General features: G+C 41.2%; 1 protein-coding gene across 3 annotated transcripts; it reads right to left on the bottom strand.

Moving 5' to 3' along the window:
• Positions 1 to 1,871: 1,871 nt before the first annotated feature.
• rbbp8nl (RBBP8 N-terminal like) lies at positions 1,872 to 11,205 on the bottom strand. 3 transcript variants are annotated; one of them, XM_085781058.1, is made up of 13 exons: positions 11,122 to 11,205; positions 10,966 to 11,008; positions 9,370 to 9,465; positions 9,039 to 9,151; positions 8,704 to 8,779; positions 8,346 to 8,527; positions 8,190 to 8,233; positions 7,133 to 7,212; positions 5,929 to 6,664; positions 5,737 to 5,836; positions 5,576 to 5,640; positions 5,323 to 5,467; positions 1,872 to 4,170 (listed from the first exon to the last, which is right to left on the bottom strand). In XM_085781058.1, the coding sequence occupies exons 1-13, from the start codon at positions 11,180 to 11,182 to the stop codon at positions 4,112 to 4,114; spliced, it is 1,800 nt and encodes a 599-aa protein (XP_085637184.1). In that variant the 5' UTR covers positions 11,183 to 11,205; the 3' UTR covers positions 1,872 to 4,111. The 3 variants fall into 3 exon arrangements, with proteins under 3 accessions (XP_085637184.1, XP_085637186.1, XP_085637185.1); XM_085781060.1 differs by having other exon boundaries at positions 2,491 to 4,170; positions 5,576 to 5,637; XM_085781059.1 differs by having other exon boundaries at positions 3,918 to 4,170; positions 5,737 to 5,833.
• Positions 11,206 to 11,508: the final 303 nt, after the last annotated feature.

An 11,508-nucleotide genomic window follows, 5' to 3' on the forward strand; every position in this document is an offset into this window, starting at 1 on the left:
TAAACTGTAAATGTCTTGATCTTGTATTAGTTCCTCTTTGTGTGAATTATTTGCAACATCAGAAACAGTAGATTTTCCATTTCTGTTTTTTTTTCCTTTTCAAACCAATAGACGATAGAGCAGTTTGGAGAAGAGGTGCATAATGTAGTCCTGCGTCATGAATGTGAAGACTTTTAATTTAACTTGAGACTTAATAAAGACTGTTGTGATTCCACTTTGAAAGACTTTGTTCTTCACCCTGTCTTGATTTGGGACCTTTTACTTTTGACTGAGGACTTGAGACTTGACCGTGTCTCATTTCTGGATAGAAGGATCTTGCTTGTTGACTTGTATTGACTAACATACATACATATATGTATGTTAGTATTGACTACACAGTTTAAAGCAGAAGTAAGCGATATTTTTGTGTTAATATAAGTCTTAAATAGTTATATCTTCCGACAGCAATCACTTAGATAGAGTGTTTGGACCGAAACACGGGTCTGTCAGTCACTCTGCTCTGCTCTGAGCCGAGGAGAAAACTTTTCTCGTATCCTACAAGTTTTATCCAATGAGGAGCGAGAACGGCATGAAGGGCTGTGTGTGCAGCCAAGGGATGCGCATGAATATGGTGACGTAGGGACGAGGACTGTTATGGTGCGTTCAAGGCAACCCGTAACTCGTGTATTTCCGACCTGTGAAGTCGTACCAGTTCGATCTGGTACGAGTTCACGGGTCGGAAGTTACGAGTGGCCGTTATAGTGACGTTCACAGGTAAAACAGGTCGGAAAAACACGAGTGGGTTGCCTGGAACGCTACAAAGTCGTAAGTTGTGACTTGAAGCTGTAATTTACGGTTTCAAAAGCCTACCTGGAACGCAGCATTAGCCAAAACGACCGGATCGCTTACTTCTGCTTTAATCAGCAAGATACTTGCCCCAAGTGTTGTGATAGAATTAATATTTGTAAGAAAATTATACTTCAAGTGTTGTTTACAAACTTAGCCTTTAACCCTCAACCCTGACCGTGCAACCAACCTTTATCTCTGATCAGCTTGGTAATGGTGACTAATGTTTTTTTGGTAATCCATTAATTATTTTCTTCTTCTTCGCAAAACGATAATAACAACAGTAATTATAATAATCATAATTTTCTTTCCACATCTTTTTGTGTTTTTAACATGAACATGTTAACATATTTTAATGTACATTGTTTCCTATAGTGCATTGTTCAGCATTTTGAAAGGTGCTATACAGACAAGTTTCTTACTATCATCATCATTATTATAATTGTCTGAGTTTTGGTGGAACTTATTTGAAACCATCTGTATTTTTAGTCTGTACTGGTACAAACTGTTTAAAATGAGTTCTTATGTAAAAGAGGAAAAGAAAGAAAGAATGTAGTTAACACTGAAATAGTTTAAATTTCCATCTTTCACTTCCTGTGGGTGGGGAAGTGACAATAAAGCAACCAGATCTACAGTATCTTCAACAGAGCCGATCGATACTCTGCTGCACTGCAAACATTTGTTTTTTTTTACATCACAGGATCATTTAGCCTTTAAATGTCTTTTCCATGTAATCTGTAAATAAGATGGTTTCACAGGACACTGGCTATGGAGCCGATTTCCTGTTACAGTAAACTCATCACTTCACACTATTACATTATACACTTTAGATGGTTTCCCCTTGTTTCTACACCGTCCATCATCACACCACAAATTCTGCATAATGTCCTTTCCAAAAAAGAAAAGAAAAGAAGAAGATACGTTTCATCTGTTTCCGCGAACATCAGAGCTGTTGGTAAATACTGCACTGTATGTCTAATGCTTAACCACAACACCAGAAGCAACGTTCAAGTGCGAAGATTTATTTCAGTATCAGGACTAGTGCATTCACACAAAAACGGTTTAATTCTAGAAAACAATGCATCTGTTAAGACACAACAGTACAACAGTATTGAGCTTGAGAGAAGAGCAAACTGTAAAAGCCCAAACAGTACACTTACAGTATCACAGTCAATACATAATAATAATTAAGAGAGAGATGCAAATGGCAGAGGGAGGCTATTTAGTCCACTGACCATTGACCAATTGTGTACTTAATGGACTCTAATGGCATTAGAGAGACATGATAGAAACAGTAGAAATCAATATAACTGCATTATGGACTGCACTTGTTAGGGTTGTTACACACAGGGGTTGTAAAAAAGTGCACACAAAAGAGGGGGAAAATAACAATTTAAAGTAAATATTGGCCGATTCTGCCTGTTGATTTGGTGTCTCCATTAAAAATATGGGAAATTATATCACAGACCGGACACATGCGACCTCAGTGCTCCACCACACCAGTATAGGTTATTCAACTCACTCTTATTTTTATCTCCTCTATCCACCCAGCTTAACACAAGCTGCCGCAGCTGTGAGTGGAAAGTTAATACTTGCAAAATATGTGCATTCTGAAAATGAAAAAGAGGAAGAGGAACATGTTTTTTTCTCCGTTTTTTTCTCTTTGTGGGTCACTTAGAGACAGGCTGAGAGGAAGGGGGGGTGGGGTACTCAGTGGCAAAAATAGCCCGGCAGTGATAGCAATGCCAGGAAAGTGAAAAAACTATAAATACTAGATTAGGGTGTGAATTGTGTTTGATGAGTATTTATGAGGGTTTCAGGACACCTTAACACTGACATCCAAGATTAAACATTATTGTCACATTGACACTTTTCAGTGATGAGGATGATGGTGCTGTTTACTACAGAGGAGTCACTTCAGTGATGGTTGTATTGAACTGCAGCCATGATGGTGATCAGTTAAACCCGTCTATTTACATAAGTAATCGCTTGATTATTGCACTTGTCGTCAGTCTGCTGTATTCGAGGCGGCTGGGTGTTGTGAAAAGTGGGCTGGCAATGTGTTGCAAGAGGTGCAATTTCTCAGCATCAGCTGTGTATTAGTTCTTCACCAAGCTGAATATGAGAACATGCACGTTCACATTCATCATTACACATGAGCTTAGGTTCAAGGCTTTAGCTGGGTAATCAAATGGAGAAGTGTTTTCTTAAGATGGATGACTTTCTCTGTCAAACATTTCAAATCTAGTTCATTTGGATTTACTTTGACTCATGGAAACAGAGTTTGTTTTTGTAATATATAATATTTACAGGACATAATAGATGATGTGACATGTTTATGGCTCTAAGTTTAGCAACTACACCATAAAGGTGCCATGTGTGGAATTTCAGCATAAATAAAAACTAACATTTATTCCATGTCATTGTATTATTATTTGACCTCTGCAGACAAACAAAACCACCACTGGAAGTTTCCACTGACTCCTGTAGTTGTTATGTTGCAGTAGTACTGTAAGTAGAGAATTCATCTCTCTAGGAGAGTTCCCTCTGGCATCAGGTAGAGGGCGCTGTGCTATTGCTTTTCAGTGTCAAAAAGAGGAATGAGTGAGAAACTAATAGAAGTACAATGACTGCCAACTTATAAGAAGTAATTATTGTCTCAATCATGTTTTAACTTGTTTACCGCCCTTCGTCTTTTCTATTCACTCACTCCTGGAGGAAGGTGGGTCTTGTTACAGAGCTCACTGGAGCAAACGCAGGGAAAAACCCAGATGTTTATCAATGCCAAGAGGAAACTTCAAAGCTGCTCGGATACTTTTAATACTAAATCCGCTATACTCAAAAATATTATCTGAACAAAGGATCAAATCAAATGACTACTACTCCAGATGATGAAACAAATTGCCCTGACGTTTCAGGGCTGTTTTGATTTCATGGCCAACAACTTTAGTGTGTATCACCACACTAGACAGTCATTGTTAACTACCAGCAGGCAGCATACTGGTGTGTGTGGCATTTTTAAGCTGAAGAGCAACATATTTCCCTCAGCGGTTGGGCTAAAGGGTCAAGAGTCATTATTGAACTTACATTCATCAGGTGGCCAGACACGTGACTCCCAGTTAAGGCTAAGGTTGCTCCATATCCACTGGATGTGCACATTTTCCACTGGTTGCTAATTTGTTAGCTGTATCACCTTTATAAGCTGATACGTCTGCGCTGTCTCTCAGTTCTGCCCCCCAGTGGCCAAAAACGTCAGTTACTGAAGGTCAAGGTGGCAGCATCCCCTTTAGGGGCTCGTCTCCTCTTTTTTCACCGTGATCTTGATTTTCCTTTCATGCTGGATGTCTGTGAGAAAGAGAAGGGAATTATTTCAAATGGTTTCTTTATGTGACAGCACCAAGGAGGAAGTAGGCACCTGTTAAAGAGGAACTAAGCAGGATTTCTCCCGTGGCTTTGCTACATTTTTACCTTAAAGGCTAGGGAGGCAGCTTTTTTTTGACAGTATTAGGCAAAAACTTACACACTAACCTTGGGGATAATGTAAATGAAGTGATGTGAAAAAAGATCAGACGTCTGCGTCTCCCCTAGGCTCTGTTTTCAGCCTGCAAAGAATCTACCCGTGACGGTTGATTTTGACCAATCACAGAGCAGCAGCCCTTATTCGTATTATTTGGACGTTTTAAAACGTAAGAAAGAGACGTTTTTTCTCTACTCGCTGCTCTGGCTGAGGGGATGAGAACCGTGTGGACTCAACTCAAAGCTTTTTTCTAGATTTCTGCCTCCCTTTCCTTTAATTAAAAAGCTCTGGAGTAATTGTGGTAGTTAACTACATGACTTGTGACTTGTTATGAGTGAGAACCGAGGCTCTCTGCCTTCCACTTGGCGTCTCATGGCTGAAAATCAACCTTGCAACATCAGTGAAGTACTTCACCACTGCCCCGGTGTCCCAGCTCTGGTCTCTGCACACCACGACACAAACACGCATAGATTTTGGTTTATGACAGTTAAGACTACACAGATATACACGGACGTCCTAACATCTGATATGTTATTTAACGTTATCCACCGCTCCATGTATTGATTTTACGCCGGCTTTGTTGTAAACAAATGCACATGGCCAGGAGGAGGGTTAGCAACACAGAGAAAAAGCGACTGGACGTATATACAGTAGACTTTTATAGTCCCTCTTTAAGTCCAGACTGGAACCCAGTTGTGATTTATAGTAGTTATGGGCAGGACTTTTGACTTCCCATTTTACACTTTGATTGTTACACTAAAACAAACAAGCTAGAACATTTTAAATGATGCTGTTGGATGTGTTTTGTTGTATTTTGACAGAGCAGAACCAGAAGTGAAATCAATGTGGATCACATGAAAACAAAAACCACAAAGCTTTAGAAATGAGATTTGCTTTGCAGACAGCACCCAAAATGGAATGAGTGAAAGGAAGAAGAGAAGGAAGACACGCAAACCAGAGGAATGAAAATTGGTGCTTACTGTCTGCGTCTGAGTCTTGGTCGGTCTCTGTCTCCACAGCCAGCCTCTTCCTCTTGCTACCCTGGTTGCTTTCTTGGCCCGACGCACTGCTGTCCTCTACCGGGTTGTCTGAGTCGCTCTCTGGCTCAACTGCCGGTGAAGACGACTGTGAAGGAGCACAGGAAACATAAGGATTCACAATAAAAATCAATCTTTTAAAATGCTGAAACACATAATGTTACAGTAACACAGTCTCCTCTGTATATGAACTTACCTTGCCATTTGACGATAAGGCTTCTTGCTTTTGCAGAGCAGAATTCAGCGTCTCCAGCACTACTACTGTCACAGATACACAACTGAGTATTATTCACCTGTGACCAGTAAATATATGAATGCCAACACACTCACAGGCACATGCGAATCTAAGGTTTATACCTGGTCGTAACGATATGGTGAGGACGGGCACCTTCTTTTTATTATTTTGGTCTGCCTTTCCATTCACCTCCTCTTTCTGCTCCTGATCTTCAGTTACCTGCTGTGATGAGAAATCATTCTGTAAACTCTGACTGTCTCCTTCTCCTTCATGTCTTTGTCTTTTACTGTTATTGCCAGATGCTGTAAATTTACCTTGTGGTTATGATCGTTCGTGGGCTCTTCCTCTTGTTGGTTGACCGATGGCGTAGAGGAGGATGAAGATGAGAGCATGACAGGTGAAGGTGATGATACCAGAATGCGTCCGTAGGTATTTGTATTCACATCCTGGTCAGGGCTCCTCTGAACTCTTTCTCCACCATGTAAAGCTGAGGGTGAGTCATTTCTTAGTGTTTCGCTGGATTTGGACTTTCCTCGATCCGATAGGTCCAGAGGCCCATCGTATATCTCCCTGGGACCTTCTCCAGAGACCCTCTCAGGCTTCGGCATCTGAATTTCCTTTTTGTCCTGGGGCTTAATCTGACTGTCCACATGCTCTGGCAGACTCCGCAGCCTGAACACCACAGTTTGTTCTTTTACCGGGAGCTGAGGGTTGCTGGGTTTTGACCAGGTAGGCCCAAAAACCTGCTTCCTAGGGTTGGCGTGTTGGTTAATTGGGACCAAGTTGGGGAAGCGTGGCAGATTCAGTTTGGAGGAAGGTTGCATTAGCTGTCCGGTGCCCGCAGCAGCTACAGAAACCCAGTCGGAGGATTCAGGCATGGGCCAGGCAGGAAGGCTGTTCTTGAATGGTTGAGGACGACAGGGAACTGGGGTGTGGAGCACATGTCTGCTGGGGTTCACTTCTCCACTGGCCGAGGAGGAGGAATTCTTAAGAAGGATGGCTTGATGGGGCATGGAGGATCGTTGCTCGAGCCGCTCAATACTCTGACCTCTAAATGAGCCAAACAGAGGTCAGACAGGGAGAGGTTAAAGTCTCCACCGAGGTCATTAGACCATAGTGTTGAGCAATAGACAAAAGAACAGATGTCTTCTGCTCTCTAGGTTTAGATTACACACACCAATGACTAAGTAGACCTGTCCCAGACTGTCTGAAAGGTCTGGATGTGTCAGAATGAAGAAGCAAATCAGAAATGTATTTTGTCCCTGTGATTAACAAACCACAAACCAGTGGTAGTTGACATGTAAAAACACCATAATGCAGTACAGCCTACTAAAGATGAACCCAGTGATAAGTGAGATAGTCCTCTGATATTTGACAGGTTTTTCAAGTGACACTGATTTTGTAACTGTCCATGAATAATGGCTGTCTGTCTTGGTCCAAAATAAACTTTAATGACTTACTTTTGTGTTTTGAATATGAACACTTATTATTATTTACATATGGTTTGGTCTGTCTCACCTTCTCTCTCGTGTTACACCATGTTCTGTCCTCCAGGAAGGTAATGTGAGAGTCGACAGTGGTAGAGACTTGTAGCTCTCCTGAGGGAACAGAGGAGAAAGTTAAATAAATGACCACACTTGTGGGTATACGAAATAAAACTTAATAGTTTGACATCTTGATCATCGAGTTGTGTACCCCAAATTATGAAGCTACAGCCAAAGCAGTTAGCTTAGCTTAGTTTAAGGAACAGAAACATGGGAAACCCTTAGCTTTTTCTGTCTTTGTTCAGGATTAAACAAAAATGAGATACAACATGTTAATGACTGAACCCTGCCTTTCCCAACTATGCAAACATGGCAAGGTGAAGAGGGCCCAGGCAGGCTTCAAACCCCAGAGTCCCAGGGAACAGTCATGCGCGCTAACCACTTGGCCAAAGGGACATCCTCTTCGCCAAGTAGCCAGGGCGCATGATCAATTGGAGGCATAGTGACAGGACCCTCAACTGTCACACAAAGCTAGGGTTACATGCTGTCATTCCGACATCCCACCATTTGGACATCCCACCATTCCGACATGCCATCGTCCCACCACAGACAAGGCTTTCAATATAAGGAAATGTGCGTTACTCAACAGGTGACTCCCTCCTACCTATCTGGACTCTCCACAATACTTCTGGACTCTCTCCATCTATCTGGCCTGTCTAGCCTCTACCTGGTCTTTTTACTAAACTTAACCAATTCCTTTAATCATTGCCTAAGCCCAACCAGTGTAAAATATTTTGTGGAAAAAATAGGCTACGCTATTAAAGGAATTGTCAGAAAGGCAGGATGTTTTAAAAAAGAAAAAAAAAAATACCGTGATTCAGCCCATAGGAGGCAAGAATTTTCGGAATGATGGGACATTTAATGGAAAATTAAGTGCCATTTAGACTAGGCCTATTGGTGAGATGTCAGAATGGCGGTTGCCCGCCCTAAATAAAACCTTCACAGTTATGAGGTGAGATGTTGATCTTCTTATTTTCCAAAATGTGAAACTAGTTAAATACTTATGAGAGTGAGGTGATGTGGAAACTTACATAGTGGCTCCTGCTCCCCCCTCTCAGCTGTCTGTGTTCAGTTTCTGTTTGATAAGAATTCAGAGAGCATGAATTCAAATGTAGAACCACCACCACGATCAACAAACAAGCCAGCACCAGGTTGCCCTCCTCCTCACAGCTGTTCCTCATCCTCACCCGCACTTCTTTGGTCTTTCTCGGCCTTCACTGCGGAGTCGCCGCCTGATGACTGGCTGCTGGCCCTGCTGGTTGTGGCAGAGACGAGGGCCACAGGTCCAGGGCAGGTTGAAATGTCAGGGCAGTTGTTTGGTTTGATTTCCGTGACACTGCTGCTGTTTGAGGAGTGGTCATTGTGACTTCTGCCAAACCACACACATACTATATGGTCACACATTTGCTTTGAACACTACAGTGAGAAGAACATTAAAAAAATAATGCTAATAAAAATAATGAAAGACAAGACATTAAAGATGTGAAAATGTAAAATTGAAGTTACCTCCATCTAGAACTTTGTAACTGAAGACTTTATACTCACTCAATTGCTGCTCTTAAGTTCCTGATTTCATCTTTAAGATTCTTGTTTTCCTTCTTCAGGTTGTTCATTTCTCCAGCTACAACACACACACCACAATACACGATTAGAGGACCTCACAACAAAGATTCCTTCGAGGGAGAGGGGAATTCAAAGGAAGTTAAAAAAAATACCATGTCTTAGAAATAAAAATAAGGGATAGGAAAAGTGACTAAAAATATGAAAGTTTTACAGGGAATGTGACACAAGAGACAAGAGGTGGGTGATGGATGAATGGATGGATGGATGGATGGATGGATGAATGGATGGACGGATGATTAGAGACATGAACAGAATACCCATTAGAGAGATGTGCTGGAGGCTCTGTAGCTGTGAGGCTTCAAACTCCTGCTGTCTTCTGTTTGCCACATCCTGAGTCACTGTACATCTGTCACACAGACCTGCTCTCAGCCTGCACAGACCGCAAAATAACGCTCATCACAAACACAACTCAGACACACTGACACGCACTTAATGTTCATGCTTTGTAAATTTAAACTCATTTTTGACAGTCCAAGAAAAACTAAAAAATAACACTGCATTGTGATGGAATATATGACAAATAATCTGTGTTCTGCAGTAAACAAGAGCACTGTAATACAATACAACATCAGACCGTTGCACCAGTACCTGTTCTCCAGTGTCTTGATGTTCTCTGTGAGTAATTTCTGTTGCTCTTTCATCTGCTGGTTCCTGGCGAACAGTTCTTCCATTCGCTTTATATCACTGATGGTAAGCCATGCACACACACACACGTAAACACATGCACACAAGAATAGGTTTGTGAAAACATGATGCCAATCAGTCTTTCCGCAGAATAATACAACTTCTCTGTGGAATTTCCAAGGCAGTGAACAATCATCTGGATGTCAGGAAAGCTGCTTCAGAGGTGTCCTATTTCCTTTCCATTTCAAGTGCAGTACTTGATGAGCCAAAATATAAGTGGTGAAATGCATACAAAATGATTTAATGAAAGTATTGAGTAACCACAAACCCACACATTCATTTCTTTTTACAATCGAAAATAGAAGTATATCCCTACATTGAGGTTAATTTTACAGTGGCAAGTGTTTGTTTGATATTCTTTTCAATGATCTTCGTCCTATTCAGTTCTCCTGACAAGTGAAGCAGCATGCATAAACAAGCCGGCAATCTACCCACAAGCTACAGTGGTAAAATTAGACCCAGAAAACAAATTGTAAATAAACATACGTATCATGAAAAGAATGGTGTGAATTTCTTGCATGTAAAAAATGTTGCTGTTTGCTGCCACACCTGAAGTGTCACATCCTGCACTTTGTCATTGCTAATTAAACACGGCAACAGTTTGAGTTTTCTAGGCCTACTTGCAAAAATCTACTGTTGGACTGCGTGCAATTACATCTTGTTGCTTGTTGTTAGAGAAAATACAACATTTACCAAACCGACTCATTGGTCATTGGCAAAGTCAGACTATGAAGGAATATCTTATTTTAGATATGTATTTATACATGCGTATATGCTGTTTGTGGACAAATACTGTAGGTGAGTAGATTGTTTGTTTAAATATTAACTTGTCCCATTATCATACAATGAAAAAATCTAGCTGAATTAGCAAAATGTAAGCATGCTAACATACAGTATGACTCTATTAGTCTATTATTCATGCTCCATGCTGCCAGCAAACATTTGGCATAATATTATGCGACTGTTAACATGCTAATATTAGAAATTACCTCAAAGCAAACAGCTCACAGAGCAGTTATCATGGCTGCAACCTTTTACCTGTTTGATTAATAGTCCTGTTCGAACATTTGAATATTAACATCAGTATGAAAGCAACCAGGCTCTAACTAACTGTGCCTAAGCCGAGGTGCGACACAATGCACATCTTACATATGTAACCTTCAATAAAAAGCTAATGAACAATGACTTTAGTAGAATGATCCCCCGACTTTACATGTTCCTTTTTGCATGTTGTTTTTTAATACCAGCTCTATAGAGAAACAAAACTAAGATTTGTGACTCAGCACCACACTGGATGACTTGTTACAACATGAGCTTCCTAACTTGCTCATCATGACGTGAACAAACACTTGGCCTGGTGCAGGACCAGCCTCGTCCACAAAGACTTTCAGGCCTGAGCAGAGCTCTCTCAGTGGCTGCACTTTAATGTGTACGGAAAAACTTGAATATCTTGTCTAAACATCCAGATAAATCTGGAGAGGTGCAGGATCAGGAACTCACCAGCCCTTCTTGTTGGACAGCTCTTGGACTTTCACCTGCCAACCTGGAAATAAAAGACACATCTTGTTGGTTGGAAGAGTGAAAAAGGAACTCATGCTCACACGTTTCCTTAGATATTTAAAGTACTTGGCTCAGCGGCTGCTGCTCTCCACTTACCCTCCACCTCTCGCTCGTGGACCTCCCGCAGCTTAAAGAGCAGGTCGTTGAAGCACTCCATGGCCTTTCACCTGGAGTCTGGCTGTAGAAGAAAGAGATGCAGATCAATCTGACATTTTTGATGGACAGAATAAAATAGTAGCAGACTTTTCTGAACTGCATTTTACTTTAAGATGGCGATAGATGTGACATTGCACTCCTTTAATCCACCATTTCTGCAAAATAATAAAACTTCAAACCACTGATGGAAGTAAAAACATAGTAAATCAGTCAGAGTTATTAAGTTCATGGGCGTTATAGCCTGAGGTCTGTCGTGCATCTGTGCACACACACACACACACACACACAGTGGCACAGCGCAGCACACTTTGCTGGTGCTGCACTTTC

Source organism: Trachurus japonicus, chromosome 7 (assembly GCF_045865225.1).
Source record: "Trachurus japonicus isolate A0001 chromosome 7, Traja_1.0".
NCBI classification, from domain to species: Eukaryota; Metazoa; Chordata; class Actinopteri; order Carangiformes; family Carangidae; genus Trachurus; species Trachurus japonicus.

Bases quoted from the DNA above. Each gene is read 5' to 3' on its own strand.
- rbbp8nl (XM_085781058.1), bottom strand. From the start codon at position 11,182: ATGGAGTGCTTCAACGACCTGCTCTTTAAGCTGCGGGAGGTCCACGAG. The intron at 9,466-10,965 runs GTGAGTTCCTGA...GCTTACCATCAG, and splicing joins CTGTCCAACAAGAAGGGCTG to TGATATAAAGCGAATGGAAG. The intron at 9,152-9,369 runs GTACTGGTGCAA...CGGTCTGTGCAG, and splicing joins ATCAAGACACTGGAGAACAG to GCTGAGAGCAGGTCTGTGTG.